The 20,476-nt window shown below is 30.7% G+C and overlaps 4 protein-coding genes across 9 annotated transcripts in view; 2 read left to right on the top strand and 2 right to left on the bottom strand.

Moving 5' to 3' along the window:
* Window positions 1-2,852: 2,852 nt before the first annotated feature.
* LOC111000782 lies at window positions 2,853-10,081 on the top strand. 3 transcript variants are annotated; one of them, XM_022270354.2, is made up of 11 exons: window positions 2,854-3,189; window positions 3,396-3,548; window positions 3,694-3,789; window positions 4,510-4,626; window positions 4,741-4,815; window positions 5,264-5,355; window positions 5,728-5,883; window positions 6,447-6,502; window positions 7,343-7,417; window positions 7,640-7,764; window positions 8,102-10,081. In XM_022270354.2, exons 1-11 carry the CDS (start codon window positions 2,977-2,979, stop codon window positions 9,803-9,805), a joined length of 2,862 nt encoding a protein of 953 aa, XP_022126046.2. In that variant the 5' UTR covers window positions 2,854-2,976; the 3' UTR covers window positions 9,806-10,081. The 3 variants fall into 3 exon arrangements, with proteins under 3 accessions (XP_022126048.2, XP_022126046.2, XP_022126047.2); XM_022270355.2 differs by lacking the exon at window positions 4,741-4,815; XM_022270356.2 differs by lacking the exons at window positions 3,694-3,789; window positions 4,510-4,626; window positions 4,741-4,815 and having other exon boundaries at window positions 2,853-3,189.
* A 533-nt stretch (window positions 10,082-10,614) lies between these two features.
* Window positions 10,615-12,422, bottom strand: LOC123690163. Of its 2 annotated transcripts, none has more exons than XM_045633172.1 (2): window positions 12,305-12,422; window positions 10,615-12,054 (listed from the first exon to the last, which is right to left on the bottom strand). In XM_045633172.1, the coding sequence occupies exons 1-2, from the start codon at window positions 12,339-12,341 to the stop codon at window positions 10,640-10,642; spliced, it is 1,452 nt and encodes a 483-aa protein (XP_045489128.1). In that variant the 5' UTR covers window positions 12,342-12,422; the 3' UTR covers window positions 10,615-10,639. The 2 variants fall into 2 exon arrangements, with proteins under 2 accessions (XP_045489128.1, XP_045489129.1); XM_045633173.1 differs by lacking the exon at window positions 12,305-12,422 and adding an exon at window positions 12,141-12,289.
* A 1,469-nt stretch (window positions 12,423-13,891) lies between these two features.
* On the bottom strand, window positions 13,892-17,546 carry LOC111000772 (putative nuclease HARBI1). Of its 2 annotated transcripts, none has more exons than XM_022270336.2 (6): window positions 17,449-17,546; window positions 16,797-17,276; window positions 16,440-16,708; window positions 16,134-16,286; window positions 15,104-15,260; window positions 13,892-14,388 (listed from the first exon to the last, which is right to left on the bottom strand). In XM_022270336.2, the coding sequence occupies exons 2-6, from the start codon at window positions 17,162-17,164 to the stop codon at window positions 13,908-13,910; spliced, it is 1,428 nt and encodes a 475-aa protein (XP_022126028.2). In that variant the 5' UTR covers window positions 17,165-17,276; window positions 17,449-17,546; the 3' UTR covers window positions 13,892-13,907. The 2 variants fall into 2 exon arrangements, with proteins under 2 accessions (XP_022126028.2, XP_045489034.1); XM_045633078.1 differs by having other exon boundaries at window positions 17,454-17,546.
* Window positions 17,547-17,596: 50 nt separating this feature from the next.
* LOC111000774 (nuclear pore complex protein Nup98-Nup96) overlaps window positions 17,597-20,476 on the top strand; it is a 57,736-nt gene continuing 54,856 nt past the window's right edge. Inside the window, exons 1-2 of one of the 2 annotated variants that reach the window (XM_045633077.1) lie at window positions 17,597-17,746; window positions 20,140-20,248. In XM_045633077.1, the coding sequence (XP_045489033.1) occupies window positions 20,206-20,248 (43 nt within the window). In that variant the 5' untranslated portion in view covers window positions 17,597-17,746; window positions 20,140-20,205. The remainder of the gene's footprint in view (window positions 17,747-20,139; window positions 20,249-20,476) is intronic. The other variant, XM_045633076.1, reaches the window with a different exon arrangement.

The raw sequence follows: 20,476 nt of genomic DNA, 5'->3' as shown, positions 1-20,476 counted from the left end.
GGTGTCTCGCCGAGGCGCGAAAGTTCATTCCCTTCTTATATTCATTTATCGCATTTATTTCGTCTTCACTGAAATTGTTGCCAAAGAAATTCTGGTTAATACTTCGCTGGTTATAATTCCTATCATAAAAATTGTCATATCTTTGATATGCTAAAATCTCTGAGAGAAGACCTGTAAAATAAAATAACCTTCGAGTAAATTTAATTTACTTAAAACAACTGGAAAGGCTCATTATTTAATTAATAGATTTAAAAATATTTTTTTTATTTTTTTATTTCGCACATAGCGCAGGCTTAAAAATATTAAATATAAAAACAGTGTACACAGATAATATATCAAAAACTAGGTATAAGATTCTTTGACGTAGACGTGTGTCACAGCTTTTGAAATTAATACTACGACCATCCAATATAACGACGTTTTCATTCACCGTACGATCGCGCGTTGATTTCTCGTATTAATTATAAAAATGTTAATAAATATTAAAAAAATACTTACACATAAGCACTGGCAATATCATGTTTTATTTTAAACTAAGTACCTACTGATTTGAGTTTATAGTGCGTAATTTTTATGTTACATGATTGAAAACAAATTACTACACGGTTTTTTAATGAAATTTTAATTCATCATAATGTGTGAAGTTTTAGGAATTCTATAATTGACTTCACTTTTACAACTTTAATGAGGCGTTTTCTATGTCCCGAATAAAATTATAAGAATTTTTAATTATCGTCAAACTGTATCCTTATTCTTTACATATTGTAAATGAAGTTTCCCGACAACTACTGTCTGTATATAAACACGATAATCACACACGACCGCACAGATATAGGGTATAACAAAAAGGAAGGATTACGTTTAAAATTCCTTATGATTTTAAACTTTTATAACGATTATTGTTACAGAGGATGTTGGAATAAAATTCCTTAAATACACGAAATTTTCACTATGATTATTATTGGAGAATTAAATAAATTCAATATGAAGGTTTTTTCAAGTACCCGAAAATCAGGTATTAACATATTTAATCTTCTTTCTTCTTATTTTGGAAATAAATCGTATTACACAGTTTAGTGTCGACAAATTTTCATCCAATTTTTTTTCAACATACATGCTGTTGAGGCATCTTGACTATACCCCTTGCGAAATGCAGCATTGTAACATAAACTAAACTAGTAAGTTATGTTGCGAATAAATAGTACGCGTACTTATATTAAAGCAAAATACTGATTTAAAAATATTACGTGAGTTCAAAGTACACATATCAGAAGTGAAAATTAATTAATACTAAATGAAAGCCCCAACAGATGACCATGTACCATATGTATATATATATATATATATATATTTTGTTGTTTTTTTTTAAATATGTATATTCATATTGTATACGTGCTAATGTTAATAAAAAATAAAACTGCGTTTTCTGCACAAGACTTTATGCGACGGAATTGTCATCAAGTTCTTAAATGTAACTACTTAACGAATGCATCAACCAATAGCGTGCATTTTCTCGATCTCCCTTTCTCATTCTCTCTTCGTGACGCTAATATTATTATTATTGGGTTTCATCCGTAAAAAATTTACCCTCATGCGCCTTAGAAGTTTCACTTCGGAAATTTAACTTATGTAACTTTAGTTCATAGCAAATCTATGAGAGAAACTATGAGAATTTGTATAAATAAGGGAAGTAGCGAGTCAACCCCAACACAAGTGTCTCTTGACTACTTACGGGGCCTGTCTCATACTCATGTACTATCGTAAAATTTGAGAAACAATAAACATTTTTTTATAACTACTCTCAATGGCTTCATGGGCTTACACGGCTTATAAATTGTTATTCCTAAAGCTTTTTACGTACACTTCTTACTATTAAACACAATTAAATTATTTCACATAAAGTTAAATATAAAAAAATGATTTCACGTTTCTTAAACTTTGTAAGTAACGTAGACGGACTATGGTATAGACCAGGCATCAGCGTACAGCGTGTGAGATAGCGAATATTATAATCCAACTATTTACAAAGGAGACGAAGTGTGGCAACTACCTGACGTTGGAACCACCAAGCCGACCAAGGGCTCGGTGGTAAACAAATAAAACCCGATACGCAAATAGAGACAGAAAAACTGATACTCTGTTTTGCTCGCATTTAAGTATTTCACGTTAATGTCTTCTCTCTTTAGTTATTATTGTTATTTTAGAAGCTTATCTAGTTCTATACTCTATCTACGGTAAGTAAAGTGTCAATATCTTTTTACGTCACTTGAATCAGACCAAAAGACTATATTAAAACTTTTAATTCGATTCAAGATTTGACAATTTTGCAACAGTGTTGCAACGTTATGAAAAGTAATAAATAGTGACGTTGCGAAATTATTCGATACGGAATAGGAATATTTCCGGATCGATTCCTCTGGTTTATAGTAGTATATCTAAACAACTACTACTTTAATAGAATCTAAGTATATCAGGAAAATTAAATATTTCTGAACGGTTAATTAAGTTATGACGACTTCATTTTATTAAGTTCATTACTTTTTCAGTAATAAAATACAAAAATATTAACTTTTTATAAAATAATAGCGATTACTAACTAATAAATAATAATTGTGAATAATTGTGTATTTATTTAAATAAAAATCAATAATTTAGTCTTTAATTGGCACACCAATATTAAATAAACATAAATCGCGATTGCTTATAAATTTTTGTGTACATCAATCACTACACTATTAGATGTAGCATCATTTTTTTACAAAATGACAGTAACTTATGTCAAATGTGGAATCGAAATAAAGGTCGTGGTATAGGAAATAGTTAGAATCTATCTACAATGTTGTCAACGTCATCGTCTTAGTGAAAGTTTGAAGTGGATTGCGAAACATCAATGTTAGAACACTATGTTAGAATTTAGAAACAAGAAATCAGTAGCGGCTAGTATCGTTATGTTTCGTAAAAACAAAATATTTTAAAATGAGTAAACCAAAATCGAAAGTTAAAACTCTCAAAACACAAAATTTTCTAAGTTCTAAAGTACAGAAAGATGCCATCTATGAAATTTACCGTTCATGTCGCCTTTGTGGAGCTGGTACAGGTTACAAAATGCCTATCGTTCAAAATATTATTCCAATAGAAGATACAGAAGTTGAATTGAGAACAAAAATACAGGAATGTTTGCAGCTACAGGTAAATGAAGAATGTTTTAGAATATTATCGGCGTTTAATATTTTTAAATCAACGTTTCCGTTATGTTTTTGATGACCAAACAAAACTGTCTTAATTATTTTAATTGAATGAAACTGAGCATAAAAATTACTTTTATTTGTTTTATTAAATATTGATTCTTTAACGAATCTATATATATAGTATTGAGTCAATACATTATTTTCCAGGTACAAGAAAATGACAAAATGCCACCCCTTATTTGTGAATTGTGTGCTGACAAAATATGTGATTTCTATGATTTCCTGATAATGTGCAAACAGACAAACGAAAGAACCAGAATGAGATTGGGTTTACCTATGCCAGTGATAAGGAAAGAAGTGGTAAGAACTTATTTTGACCTATCTTTGTTGATAGCCTGAGCTTCAAGAAAAATGAAAATGTTATGCTATTAATATTATATTTAATGAAATTTTGATATCAATCATGGTTTACATTCATTGATTGTAAATTGTTCTTAAATTTTAGATAGATTTAAGGGAACCAAGTGTTGAAATAGATACAAAAGAAACAGGGAAGTGGTCAATAAAGAAAGCAAAAGAAGTGAAGGAAGTAAAAAAGGAGGTAGGCAACATTTATTAGATATTTAAAAAACATATTATTGTTTAAACCTTATTTATATGATGTATGTATATATACCTTTTTTGTTTGCAACAATATAAGTTAAACATGAAAAACAACCAGCACAATCTATTGTGATGAGTTATGTACTAAACCCCGTTATCTACGCTCAGTTTGAGGGCAAAGTTATGGGGCAATTTCAGAACATGGATAAAAAGCCATAGTCATAATAAGAAATTAAACATTTTGTTATGCCATGCTTTATAGTATACAAATAACACAGACTATAGCATAGAATTTTTACACTGTATGTATTAAATAGGTAAAATGAATGTATGTCATAGAAACCTATATTATAAAACATTTGGTAACATGAAAAAGGTTTTATAGACTAATTTATGTAAAACAACATCACTATTTGCCCCAAACTAAGTTTTAGATAACGAGGTCTAGCTATGACTTAACACTAACATTCCAATGCTTTATTATTTATGTCTGTATTATTTCAAAAATATCTTTGTAGGTATTTTTTACATGTATAATTGTATAGTTTTGAAAACAATATCAATTTGGACCTTACTTGGGTATTCACTAAAGAAGAATGCATCTTCAATTAGATACAAGGACACTGTCATTTACACATATATATTTTATTTTTATAGATATCTAGGCCAATATTAAGTAAAATTACTATAAGTGTATAACATAGAGCATTTATTCCAGATAAAAAAAGAATCTAGAGCAGAAAAAGAACTTCGTGATTTAATAGCATCAAATCCAGTTTTATCTGTGCCACAGCGCTCACGGTGTAGTAGGACTAGAGAAGATAGGAAGTCACCGGTGAGAATTTTAGTTTATATTATGTTTATAAGGTAGAGCATGGCTGGCAGACTCAAGAGTGCCCATTTAAACCCTAGCTGGTGGTTGGTATAAAGTACAGTTTTGATGTTTCAGAAAAGACTGCCATCGCCACCACAAAAAAAGAGCAATCTAAGGAGTGAGGTGAAATCAGAAAAGTTAGAAACAAAGGTCTGTTAGAGAATTACTTCAATCAGTTTTGTAAAGCACATGTAACTTTATGAATGCATGTTTACTTGTTGTTTTGTGTGGGTAAAAGTGTTATTAAAAATATGTTATACTAGGAACTTCTATAACTTGAACATCAGGGAAGTCCCAGAAATATTTGAGTTAAAAAGATACCTAGGTGGGTTTTCATTTATTCGCTAAATTTGTTTTGTCAGCAAACTGTTAATGTCAATAACTTATTTATCTTCAAAGTATGGATGTAATAAGTTTTAAATTATTCAGTTGTAAGGGCTTCAAAATAAAACTAATAGTGGGAAAAGTTTTCGATTTTTGCTGGTTTTTGGGGCTAGAAGGGATGAAAACATTTTTTTTTTTGAGTTGAACTTTTTTTAAGTAATCAAGATAGTAATAACGTTGATTTATTCATCAAAAACCGTTTTATTTTTTTCAGAAAGAATCACATCTCAGACCCGGACCAGCTAGTTCCAAATTAAAGAGGTTTAGAGAAATTGTTCCTAATGACATGCAGAGTAAAAAAATAAAGTAAGTTCTAAAAACATAATAGATATAACCAGGGATTAGTAAAAAAATCTAAAACATTATAATGAACACTAGCCTTCAGACAGCAAATTTTATCTCAACAAAAAGCAGGGGTAGTCTAACCAGCTATGGCTGATCAGTGTTCCGCATTTGGCTCATTTTAATTTTAACTATGTTTTGGGGCGTAATTATACTTGTTTTCTATTTCTTCTGTTATATGTGCTTGTGATTTCTATGTTTGTTTTTAATGAATAAATAGGCATATTGTGTTTGCCTTACAAGTACCGTCAAAATTCTAGCAAGAGTATATTGTACAGCCAGGAAAACAGAGTTTTTGGTTTGTACCTTTATAAAGGTTATAAAATATCTTTTTAGAATTGAAGAACCTCGTTCTAAACGCTTGTCAAGTGTCAAAGTCACTGAAATTTCGAAGACAATTGACATACAGAAGTGTGACGTTTGTAAGATGCAATTTCCAAAAGGAAAGTCGTTCAACAATCACTATAGGATACACAAAAAAGTTGTAACTCTGTAAGTGTTATATTTATAATAATAATAATATTTATTTTTAACAAAATGTATAGTAAGTCAATAAATTCAAATCATAAGTAAAGCTACATGCTTAGGTCAATTAATATTATTATGAAAATATAAATTGACATATTTTGTTAATAAGAATCCCTCTCGCAAATTGTGACAGTTAATATTTCAAAAATTGTATAAATTTACTGATTTTCTTGGCCTATTCAGAGAGTATGGCAAATTATTTAAAAATATAACTACTATTATGTTTAGTTTTTTTAATAAGAGATATTGCCGCACATAGAACCACAACAGCACCACTCAGCATTGTCAGACGGCTATGAAATGTGTTACCAGCCATTAAAATGCGGTTTTTGATTTAGTTATGGGTTGTATGTATGATTATCAGTCTTTAAGACTGGATTTTTTCATATTCTTTATTTGTGAGCCTAGTCTTTGACACCAAACTTGTAATTAATTGACATTTATCTGGTTCTACAATACCAAATTATGATGATGTCACATGTGTCAAATTGTGTTAATTTTTTAATTTAGCGCCCTCTATATTTCAGTGTTAGTAAACCACAAAGAGAAACTCAAGACACTAAAGAGGAAACAAATTTTGTTGGTAAGTCCTATCTATATTAAATGTTTAAATACAAACAAAACATTTGTCTATTTTATATACATAAACAAAATTGTATGTATATAAAATAGACAAATGAGTGGTCTTACTGCTAAGATCAGTTTCATAGTCTAAAGATACATCTCAGAATATACGTATTTCGTGATTTATATGGAAATTTATTTAAAAATATTTTTTGCTAAAATATATTGTAGTATTGTATTGGCCATTATAAAAAAAATATTAAATCCATTTTAAATCAAATAAAAAATGTATTATACATGTCCTAACCTTGGGTGTATTAAGATGAAATTTAGTTATGACTTCTGTATGTCAATGTCATTCTTGACAGACGTACGTCAGACGCCAGTGGTATTATTTTTATTATTCCTATAATTAATTTTCAGACTGTAATTTTATTTGTTAGTTTTGAGAAGAGATTGCTTGTTCGGTATGTCGGTGTGTCGGCCGCCGGTTGCTTTCTGATGTTATGTTATTTAAAATAATTTAAAAAAGTATTTATTCATTTTAAGTAGGTACATTTTCTTTTCAAAGTGTAAGATTTGGAAATCTGTTTAAGTAAATTATTATTTACCCTGTACCCTGTGTCAGGGTTCCCAGCTCATCCATAAACATACTTAATTCTTAAAATAATTAAACCTTATTTTATTTGTTTTTTCAACCCTTATCAACACACCCGAGTGCAAGAGTAAGTGTGTGGGTGCAAATGTGTGAGTGAGCGAATGAGTGAGTCAGTGAGTGAACGAGTAAAGTGTATATTTGATTGTATATGTACTAAAGTGATAATAAACAAAAAAAATTAGGTTCTTGTTATAATTTCAGGTAAATGTAGAAAATGCGGAAAACTTTTTGAAATACACAGGACATTTGTAAAACATCAAGCGGCGTGTAGAGGAGGTATGTTTTTAAAATTACCCGATTAAAACGTTTTATTATCATTCAAAGCATCAATTTCATGATTTGAGCCATTAAAGCTGCTCGCTAAAGTATTTCTAAATAGGCCGGCAACGCACTTGCGACTCTTCTGGCAATGTGTTTGCCTTTGATTTTTTTTCCAATTATTATATTTACTAGTAAATTCCATGTAGAAATTTAAAAAAAGTTTTGATATAATTTCAGGTAGAGTGAAAATAGCGTCTTCAGTAAGGAGAGAAATGAAGCCAGTACAAGTGCGCATGATTCGATGTGACTCTTTACTAAGTGAAGATGACAATGGACATTATGACGTCTCGGATGTGCGATGTGTGAGTATTTACACATTTCTGATTTTTTTTAGTAGCTGAGCATGAACACTCATTCTTTCAAGGCTCTCAAATGCGTTGTCGGCTTTTAAGGAGTCTCAACTATAATCAATTATAATGATATTTCTGTGCTTTTTGACGCAAATATATTTTTTTACTTCTACTGTGATTTCTTGTTTTTTATTTCAGACATATATAATATACATATATAACTGTGTTAATAACAGTATCGCATTTCCACTGAACCTATGCACACAGATCATTATAAAATGACCTTTCTTTTTAGTATGTCATATCTGCAGCATAGAATGGAAATATTAAATTAATATTTTTGTTACAGCCCTATGGTCTGGATCGATCATGTTTTTATCCTTACAACAAAAACAACTCTTTACTACTCTGCAACAGAATGGTGGATATAAAATTCCCCGAAATTCCAGATGCATTCGACATTAATGATGATATCGAAGAATTCTTGCATTGGGACTCAGATGATGAGAGCGATGATAATAGAAGAGAAGTGGAAAGTCTATCGAGGCTCGCTATAAAAGTGATATTCTCTGATAAATTCCTTGGGAAAATCCCAAAGAAGCGAAAGAAAGTAAAACCGTTCTATCAGGATTTCGGTTTAAATATTGATAGGATTATAAGTAACTTAAGCGAAACAAATGAATCTCAGAGTGCTTTTGATAACATCAAAGAAAACTGGAGTGATAATGTTTCAGACTCTATTTTGAGAAATGATAACGAAAGTGATACATTTAGTGTTATTGGAGATTTAAATGATGATACTTGTAGCTATACTGATACAGTAAATAAAGAAATTAATTATAATACTAACGATTGTGGTGAACCAAGTAAAACAAATGACACAATTGAGACGAACAAATTGGAAGATGAACGATCGTCAATTGGTATGTTAGAATTGAATAAAAAACATAATTTTGATATTACAGAAACTAATACAAATAATTTTACCGAAAACTGTAATCTCAGTCCCAAAATTACACCAAGTACAGATAATAATAGCGTCATAGAGATCCAAAAATGTAATAATATTGGCGTAGCAGAAAATCTAGCAGCATCTAGCAGTGATAAAATGAGTTTTGAACAGACTAATAATAATGTAGACAATCTTAATACGTTAAAATCCGAAATTGAACTACTTGAAATTCAAATAATTAATGATAACGACGAAGAAGATTGCGCTAATAGACGTACTGAAAATGTACAAAATGATGATGTTATTACACCAGATGCAATATCAAGTGAAATCGAACCTAATATCAGTGCTGAGATATTGAAAACATGTGAAAGTTTGGTGGAAAGTATTTGTAATGAAACAGTGCCTCATAATCAAGACTGTGAAATTGCGGTAGAAAATATTTCAATTGAAGAAAAAACAGACAGTGCTGATAAAATTAACGAAAACTGTGTTATAGGAAATATAAACAATGATAGTATAAATGTAAATACAGAGACTAGTGGTAGTAATACGGAAAATATAGATACTTCTAATACTAAAAATATCAATGTTAGTTTTCAAGCCATGGAAGACACATTGAAGGAAATTACGCCAAATACAAATATAACTAATGATTATAATAAAGATTCCATTAATGATATTATTGAACCTGAAACCTCCAGTCAAGATTCTTTAAGTTTACCTTATTTTAATATTAATGGAAAAGAAAACATTCAAAACGAAACGCAAAATACGACGGACTTAAATAAAATTGAAGATTCAACAAAAAGTGGCAATTTTGAAGCAAACTCAGACAAACAACCAGCCCTGGATGCAGATGATTTAGATATTTATAGTGAGCTACTAGAAAATAATATATTGGGTAATGAAATTGAATCAGCGCATAGAATGGGACATAAAAATAATAGTATTCACAAAATGAATTCAAACGATCTAGAAGACATAAGTGATGATGAAATGGATAATGAAAACTCTAATGTCATATTAGATGGTTTGTTGCCTGACAAATCTATGGATTTAGATAGCATATCAGACGGAGAGTTCAATTTAGAAGATTGATGTTTATCATTTTTATACAATTTTAAAATTGGTCTTACACGATTCGACGATTCATGGAAAATAAGAAAGGACCTTATTCCGTGGCAGTGTATTTGAGAATAAATTATATAAGCTTTTGACATTGAACATAATATAGTCTGTCTAAAAATATTAATGTATCGAAAATTATTTCCAGCCTGGAAGTCTGTTTTATAAACTGCTCGTGCTATATAAATTTGGTAATTAGATATATAGGAGTAACATATGTAAATAAATAAATAATTGTTATATTTTTAATGGCTTTTTATTTCATTTATTTCCTTCGTAGTGGCTATAAAACCACTTTCACATGTGTGAAAGTGAAACTTCTTTGTAAATTAATTATAACTAAGGTAAAAGCCCCAATAGATGATCATGAACTATTTGATCATTTTGTGTATTTGTATATCGATATTCACACTGTTTACACAGTGTATACGTGCTAAGGATAATGTAAATAAATAAAAAATCTGCGTTTATTGCAGAAGACGTTATGCGACAGAATTTCTAGTACACCGTTCCTAAAGATATCATATAGTATATCATAGTATCTTGTCTATAGGCTAGGTCTGCAAATTCGCCTCTGCCTATTGGACATAATCGAGATGAGAAACGAGAATGATATTTTACAATTATGTGTATTGTGTATGATATATTTTTTACAATTTCTTGTCTACAAGTGTTTTTATAATTTCGACTGAAATTTATCAAAAAGTCCACGAGAGTAAAGCCACTCAGATTTTTAAATCTTTTGAGTAACGATTTATATGATTAATATTAAAACTCGACGCTATAAAGATATTTTAATTGGATATGTTAAAAATGTGACAGCAGAACCTCCATAGATTTATTAAACTGCTTCCTGCCATCAAAGTCCAACGTATCCAACACTTTCTTTTTAAACTGTCTAATAAAACTTTCTGCTATTTTAAGCGGCTCCTTATTTTTATCTTCTTTCCAATCGATTAAGTCTTGCTTTATTTTCTCCCATTCGTTGACATTATCATTTTTAGGTAACTTTTCATTTGCCAAATTAATAATGTTTTGAAACGCTACAGTTTTATTAGCTAAATAATTGTCTTGACTATTATATATCGCTATTGGTTTATTTTTGTTTCTTATTAGAGCTTTGACAGCTATGAACATAGCTCTCGTCATGAAGGCATCCCATTTCTCTATATTGCCCAAATAGCTTTTGAGTTTATTTTCTAAATCGTAATTAAGAACGTTATCAAAGTCTGTATTTTTTATAGCCTCGGTTAGAGCGTCGGATGCCTGTTTCACTTTTCTGTCATCCGATAGTAAAATAATAACTATTATATCAGAAACAAAGTCACTAAACTCATCATTAAGGTGACATATATTAAACTGCTTACACGCATGTTTATTTTCTAGATCTCTTTCACGATCTACTTCTTTTTGGAATGCATTAACTGCATTAATCTCTGTTCTTAACGATTCCTTATTCATGTCTTTGTATAAATTATTAATAAGTCTTTGTAAAAGTTTATGAGATGTATCAATTGTATTAAGAATTATTTTCTGTTTTCCTAAATTAGTTCTTAGCGTGTGATTGTAAGTTTCTGACATGAATTTACCAAATTTTTCATTGAAAGTGTGTTTAAGTGAATTAATTTCGTTCTTAAGTTGATTATTAGCTGTTTTCGATTTAATGTCATTAAGTACTTTGAGTGTTTGTTTAAAAATATGTTGGATGAAATCGTTTATTTTTCTATCTTCTTTAACTTTACGTGCTTTGATCTCTTTACTTGTCTTAATATCTATTCCTCTTGTTGCTCCTTTTTTTGGTTTAGCATCAAGCTTTGGTGAAACATCGTCCAAATTTATTTTATCATGATCGAGACTGTCCATAGAGGCAGAATATTGTGTTTTTTTATTTCCTCTTTTCTTGTTTTTCTTTTTGCTATTTTTCTCCTTTTTATTTTGTTTAAGATATTCTTTCTTTTTATTAGATTGGATTTTATGCAACGTATTTATATTCGAAGATATGTTAACACTGTCTATAAATTTTTGTACTGCGATGTTATCGTGCCTTGTATCTTCTTCGCCAGTAGCGGCTAATTTATACGATTTGGGTTCATCAGTCCGAAGGAATCGTGAATGTGTTTTTTCTTTTTGTGTCCAAATAGGAAATTCTTGTAGCCAACCACGCCCTAAATCAATTTGACCGTCGATTTCAACAGTAATTGAAAGTATTGGACGATACATATCTGAAATTATGTACCCAAGTTCAACGACATACGTATTACATAATATTGTTAGTTTTTACCCAGGAACTTTAGTAGCCTTAACCTACATTCAGGAAATAGTAGATTAGTAGAAAGACTACTTGACTATTACATGCGTCATCACCAGTGCCTTTTTAATGATAATTCAGATTAGCCAAGCCAAACAATGTAGCCGAGATAAATACCGAACCCTTATTATAAGAGAAATATATAACATAAAAAGAGATCTTACATATTACCAGGAAATTTATAAATTTTATGAAAAACATATTCTTGTTTCAATTCAGTATTTTATGTGTAATAAAACTTCTTTTTACGATTCATGCGTTTTATAGAGCACTTTACACATGGTGTTGCTAGCAATTTTACAACAAAATACATAATAATACTGTCGAGATAAATGCATTGCCCAATTATCCTAAGCATATTTAGTATAATTATTGAAGTCTTTCCGAACCAATTCGTCTTGGGGCAGTGGCGTAGCTACATTGGGTGACACCCGGTGCGGAAGTTGGTGGTGTCACCCCATCGAGAGTAAAAAGCAATAAATTTGATATTATAAAGGACATGGATCATTTATTAAAAGATCCCAAGTATGGTATGGGGAATCCCCCACGACAGCGTCATGCTCTCTTGCGGGAATCCCCGAATTCTACATAGGTTTGTGCCAGTGTTAGTGGAGGATCCCTGAAAAAGATTTTTTTAAGCTAGCACAGTATTTTTTGTTTGTACATTGTTATTATAGTTGAGAGACCGTGTGTTTGTCACCCCAAAAAAGGTGACACCCGATGCGGACCGCCCCCATCGCCCCCCCCTTTGATACGCCACTGATGGTCCTGCAACTAACCAACCAATTCTTAAAAGCATTCGCCGGCGTTAACTTGCGAGCCTACTGGCAATGTGATTGGCCATGGACAGTATCACTTAGCATCTTGTGTGCCTCCTGCCCGTTTGGCCCCTGTTCTATATAATATACTAGCAGACTCGGCCAAGCGTTGCGATGGCTAAGGTTGCTGTTATTACATAGTAGTAAACTATTCAAGGGAAACGGTAGGAGAACTTATGTGAAAGGTAGATAGCTGTTTGTGTCTGTGAAACGTTGGTACTTTTAACACAGCGCCATCTGTTAGAATTTATCAAATAAGAAACATATAATTTGCAATAAAATAAAATTGCGACTATAATTATAGATCTAAGCTATCCTATCTCTTAAATTGGACCAGACTGCTCACGGTGTGCCAATTTAATTTAAAAAAAAATTGGATGCGATGGACTCCTAAACTAATTAGTTTAGGAGTCCATCGCGGACAAACATCGTGACAGGAGATTTATATATATTAATATCTGGATGACACAATATTTCGTGACATCTACAAACCATGCATAGCAGTTCAGCTAAATTTAAGGAATTTTGTCTCTATACTGCTGTCTACTTAATTTAATTGTATCAAATCAAATTTACGATTGCAAATATGTCACTAATATTATTTGATGCATATTGTTTAGGCTGCAAAACTACAGGACTGATTTAGTTAAGAGCTCTATGTTATCCCTGATGGACATAGGCTATAGAATATTTTCAGTTACATTCTGTATGAATTTACGATGGTGTAACCCAAGGTGTATACCAGAAATAAAAATTTCTCAATCGCATACACGGCGACAACTATTGATAATAGAGCAAATTTATGTACTACAGTTTTATAGAAGACATCAATACTGACATAGAAGTCCACAATATCATGTCTAACAAAAAGTCTTGTAATGTGACTGAATGCACGCAGAACCGCAGAGCACAGCTAGTCTAAATAAAACAACATTGTGTATAAATATATCTATTTAAAATAATTATTAAGAACAAAACCCCTCATATCAAAATCGTTGGAATCAAAACAGTATCTTGGTAGATTTTGACAATCATCTTGTCTATCAAAATCTTTGACATCTTGCAAATCGACTACCTGTACATCAATGCCATTGTACATGTTATTTGCGTCCAATTGATTGCCAGTGACCACTTGACTATCTAAAACATTGCCAGCGTCCAAAATACAATTGGCAGGCTCAAAATTTTCGCCCGCATCCAACATTTGACTGTCAATATCTAAGCCAGGGTTTTCTGCATTTGCAACATTATCAATATTGCCAGAATCTGGTTCATCTGTAGCGCTCTCAGGCGGGACATCCACAACATTATTTATAATACAAATATTATGTAGTACTGCTGTCGCTGTTATAATCGAGTGTATAACTGGCAACGATACTCTTAAAGTTAGGCCCAGTACCGGAAATCTTCGTTTCCACACTTCAAAAGTTCTGAAAAAGATACTGAACTTAAGTAGAATAATTCAATTTGGGATTCCAGTTGCAGCAATTACGGTCATCTAAAAAGTTAGGATCATATAAAAAATTAGGGTCAGGTAAAAAGATAGGGTAATCTGAAAAAGTAAGGGTAATCTAAAAAAGTTAGGGTCATCTAAAACCTTAGAATAATCTAAAAAAGTTATGGTCATCTAAAAAGTTAGGATAATCTTAAAAGTAAGGATAATCTAAAAAAAGTTAGGGTCATCTAAAAAGTTAGGATAATCTTAAAAGTAAGGATAATCTAAAAAAAAGTTAGGGTCATCTAAAAAGTTAGGACTTTAGGTCATCTAAAAATAGCTAGTTTCATATAAATAATGTAATGAAATATACATAGTGTATTTTAATGTACCCGCGTAAACGTAAATTACAGACTATGAACTAGTTCAAACTTTACACTGAGTAGAATATAGTGGAACCAGCTACCCACTTAAGTATTTCCGAACCAATTCGTCTTAGTATTTCAAGAAAAGAGCGTACCAATTCTTAAAAGCTACGCTAACTCAGGCATTGAGAAAGTTCATGGCGGCGGCATTACATCAGTTGAAAACCCTTGCCCATTTGCCCATATATATAGAAAATACTCAATGTTGACACTGCGTTTTGTTGTTTCCTGTTTTTTAAGACAGATAAAAAAAAATTGGACTGTTAAAAGCCAATTAACCATTACCTTTCAATTGCAGTCCGAGTTTTAGCATGAGAATCGTTGTAACGTCTCTCCGATTCTGTTGTTGGGTTTAAAATGGGTGTGAGTAGGTACCATCTGTTTTGAAAGTCATTGTCACCCAATAACCAACAGTCTTTATATTGTCCTGATTCGAATTCATCTGAAAAAAATAAATATTTTCCCAAAACTTGTCTCCATAAGCTGAAAATACTCAAATGATGCGTAGAAGTGGATGTTCGAGTCTTTCCAGAGCCTTTTAATTTAAAGGTCTAGGAAATGGATGGAAGAAGCAAAAAACACATTCAAATGTACATATTGTTTATTTATTTATTTACAAATACACTCCACTGTTAGGGCAACAGGAGATTTGAAATAGACAAACATGCACAAGAAGTGAAAAAACACAAACACATACTAAAAACTACAAAACATCAACTACTATGGCCACTAACAAATAATGGAACTTTTGACAGTTCACTACACAACTCAAGTTCAGGAGAAGGTTCCCATAAGGGGTCCATACTGCAGAACACGAAGTAATAGAAATAAGAATAACTTACATTACACTTAGGGTATAGTAAAAGTAACACCCATCTGATGTGTAATTTTTTTATTACGAAATTGTATTGTATAATTGCGCATTTTAGTATTATTGTTCAACACATTTCCATCTAATCCTATAAAGTGGGATGGAATCAATTTATTACTCTTTGAGCAATGACATTCTTGTTTTTGTTTCACTTTTAAGAATAGCTAACATACATACAGCTATTGTAGTTTGTTGGTACTTCAACACCCATGGCGTTGTACATAAACTATGATTTGACATACCATTAATAAACTATTATTAAAGTTATCCATGAAATTGGCAAAGATATGGTCTATTTTGTACCAGTTATTGGCAGATACGTAATGCAAGTTTATGCTTTCATTTATATTACCTATCTGGTTCTAATAAGTAGGATCCGTTTTATATTTCTAAAATACATGTGAGGGCATTTGATTTAATAAAAAATTAAGCACATTTACTTACCCTTTAATGGTGAATTATCAAAAACAGCAGTGTCATGGTAAGAGCCAGATTGCCAAGCTATATTCATTATCTTAAGATCAGCATCGCAGATTGCTTGGACATTTAATGAAAAGTGTCCTTGAGAATTTCGGAATTCTGGACCAATGTCATGACCTGTAACCAATTAAAGAAAGACCAATACAAAACACAGCCTTATAACATTTTAAATTAATTAATTATAATAAACAATAGATACATATTTATAACATGAATATTTAGGTTGTCAGCTATTGCTGCAAGATATTTCTAATAACCAAAAATACTTACGAGGAGAGTCTATCCTAACATGCATACAGTCAACAACACCAACTACTTTTGGGAATTTTGCTATTCTATGAAATTTTTCAATTCCATCCATATGCATGAAAACATATTTATCATACAACATTGCAATAGCTGATGATATATCTCTTACAATTCTGCAGGCAGTGGATTTAGCCACTCCCACATAGTCAGCAACCGTTGATAACATAGTTCCCATTGCATAGAATCTTAATGTTAATAATAATTGGTGGAATGGTGTTACACCATTATTTCTGTAAATTTATAAAGTTTTTTTTATGTCGTGTTGTCATCAACCATATATTATAAATAATACTTCTTATATATATGACTTTCTCACACCTTGCAGAAGTAACCCGAACATAGGGCATTATTTCAGCAAGCAAAGGCTCTAAAACCGTCTTCGATAATCTAAACGTGAAAGTAAATTCGGCATCCTCCAAAGTTTGCATGTAATTAACCCTTCGTAATTTCAAAGGCCTATTTTTATCTTCTTCATTTGTATGTAATTCACCATTTCGTTTCTCTGCATATACTGTTATACCGTCGCCGGCCTTAGTATTATCATCATCTGATTCTTCAGAAATATTTGCATCCTCGACGTCCATGATATCGGAACTATCACTATTACTACTATTATTCCAATCGGATAACATAGCTAGAACTTCTAAATCACTATCACTATCGCTAGTAAATAATTCTAAACTCATTTTTACTTTATAAACAATTATTTATTGAATTCATCAATTAGATGTTTTATTTATAAACAAATCATTTGCCGCCACAGGCCATAGAGCGCACATCACAAGTTCACAGACCGACCTACAAGTATAAATTTAAACTGTAGAAGAAAACACTATTTCCATTATAACATATTTTGTGAATATTATTTTACGAAACAAGACTTTCATATACTGTGTTTATTTTGTGTGTTATTTATGTACATGTGGACATTTATTGATTTATTAATATTATAACTGAAATAACATTTTACTTTACAGAATGCTCTGACGCTGCATCTCAGTATCCATAACCCTACGTAGACTTATATTCTTCTATAACAGCCATGAAAGGAAAACTACGACAGTTTATGATTTTATGATCTAGCAACTTGCTAACTATACATCATCTAGATTTGGATTGTCTATTGACAGTTAACTATCAAATTTTATTCGTTGTGAATTCGGATTTGAGCTGGAATTATTAGAAAATTACAATATTTAAATATCGGCGATTGCTAATTTAACGCTACAATTACACTTCTCGATAACCATTATAAATTTGTAGTTCTGGTACGTATAATTCTGAATTTGTGCTGTTTGTTTATGTATTTCTTTAGATTAACCTTAAAAGTAACGCTTTCTATCTAGATGAATTTGGTATTCATTATTCTTTTTTCGTCATCTTTTTACGTCATTCTAGTATATGTTTTTAAAACAACAGAAAGTCCGGAGATGTATATATACGATGCAAAAAAATATTGTGACTCCATTTGACGTTAATAACAAATATATACAAGATGATTTCAACATATAGGTAGTAAATTTTGACAACTTTACTGCGTAGTACTAGAATACAGGAATATTCGTAAAAATAAATAATACTACTCCATTAGATAAATATATTTTCCCATACAAATAATAATTATAGTATTGTAAAACTTACTATTCATTATATTTTTGATCTGGAAAATGTAGTTTTATGTCTTTATGATTTTTATTTAATTTTTGTTCAAAAAATGTAAGACTACTGATTGTTAATTTTAATTCCAAGAAACATAATTTTTTTGCTATGATTTTGACTACCCAGAAAATTAGGCCTAAAATGTTCGATAAATACATAATTTAATTGATAATAGAATAAAAGTTTTATTACAAATATTATATTATGTGAGTACCATATATAATCAAAGGCTTTATACGAGTTCTTGGCTACTTTAGGTATGTTTTTAAAAAATACAAGTTTCAGTAAGCACTTAGTTTCGTAGTAAATTAACTGATTAATTGCCTAGTTGGTAAAAATGTTTGCTTAGGTGAGAGTAAAATAAAATGAATTTATTATCTTGTAAATAATCAATGTAAAAAAAATGATAGATACATATCAGTCAGTTACATATTGTAACTAGCTTTCTTCTAATTCCCCCATCACGGAACTTCTCAGGCATTTAGTGATTTTTTGTTTATACATTCCCAGCCTACAGTTATCTTTCTATGATGACAGTAGAAAACTTTAATGTAAAAGAAAAATACTTTTGCCCCCATTTTTTCCTTACATATATCTTCCCACAGAATAAAAATGTATCGGGAGAATGTGGGAGATTGGGATGTTTTAAATATGTACTTTTTCATGAACCTTATATTCTATTTTATGAACTTTTGTGGAAAAAAAATCTATATTGTTTAGTGTTGCTTTAAGAACAGTTAAAAATACAAGAAAGAAATGTATAAACACTGGAAAATACTGAAATTATTTCTTTCTTGTCTGCCTCTTTAATTATTCCTTAGCATACTTGCCCAATTTCTACTTGGCAATATTCAAGGTGCTTAGTTGTCTTATCAATCTGTCAATAACTCCTTCATAAAGCAGTAAATATAATCATCTAAACCAGAGTACCCCAAGCTTTTTTGTGTTGTAGACCCCTTGAAATGTTTTTCTGTGTCGGGTAAGGGGTTACCTGATATTGATTTCCTGTAAATTTCTAACTGTAGTGAAGTTTTGTCTTAAAAACTTAAAGTAAAAACACATGTTAATTTATAAATTGAATTTTTTTTTTTGCTTTTACAAGTTTGAAATGTATTGTGACCACAAAGTGAATACCTATATATATATACCTACATCCTACAACTTACACAATTTTATAAACATTATAATATATGTATAATAAATTTTTTACTTCATAGATATTTTATAAATAATGTATATGTTTTGATATTATAAGATAGTATGATGTAAGTAAATAGTTACTATCAGTGTGTCCTGAGATCCACTATTGTAGACCCCCAAAGTTTTTTCCGCTGACGTAGACCCCTTGCAGGTTGTCATAGACCCCTAGGGGTCTATACAGACCAATTTCGGAATCACGGTATAAGTATCGTGTATTTGAATAAACTATACACAGCCAAACTAATTTAGGTTGTGTTCAGTTATACATATTTAACTAATATGAATATTTCTATCCATTAATTCTATTGGAAACCACATAAATTTTCTGGCAGTAATTGAGTTTATCTCAATCAGAAAAACAAGCCAAAAATTTTCCAAAACCATGTACTGATATTACTTAAAATGATTCTAAATGCAAAACACTGGTGAAGGAAAATGAGCAACGAAACTTCATATTAGTACATATTTCACAACTGCATATAAACATTATGCAATGTTGTTATTACTATGACTCACAACATGAGGTCATAGTTATTTTTATTTGTCCTTGAAACTTTCATTTATGTATTGGAGACACCTAAGACTATCTCAGAGAAAGTCACATGCCAGCTTTCTTGTGACAAGTTCATGTGGCATAGGAAAGTATAATAAATTAATTTGTTTTTGGTTTAAGTTCTTTATTTTTCTTGATCTCTTCCCTTCTTAATTTTTAACCTTACTTCTACTAATAGAACTACATATTTTCAATATTTGTGTTTTAATCTGTGAATTATTGATAGTGTATTTATGAAACTTATTACAGGTACAAAATGATAGCCGTCTAACAAAATTGTGGGGATAGTTGAATCATCCAGCTCTAACTATCACAATGTTTCAAAAGCAGACGTTTGGTAACACCACTTCCGGCTTCGGTGAGTTTTTTTATAAGCACTAGTTGTTTAGGAGGTTTGCCTCAGGACTCCTTTAAGTTATTTGATTTAACATTGACAACAAATGATAAAGCTCTTGAACAACAACATAATATCACAAAACATGAATTTATTCTGTGTAGTATCTTTAGTGATAGAAATATAACAAATATTTTAGACTTATGTCATGAAATGTATATCAACAATTTCTAAACAAATATATTAATATTG

Source organism: Pieris rapae, chromosome 22, assembly GCF_905147795.1.
Source record: "Pieris rapae chromosome 22, ilPieRapa1.1, whole genome shotgun sequence".
NCBI classification, from domain to species: Eukaryota; Metazoa; Arthropoda; class Insecta; order Lepidoptera; family Pieridae; genus Pieris; species Pieris rapae.
The sequence above is the reverse complement of the archived record's forward strand: the minus strand, read 5'-3'. Positions and strand labels throughout refer to the sequence as shown.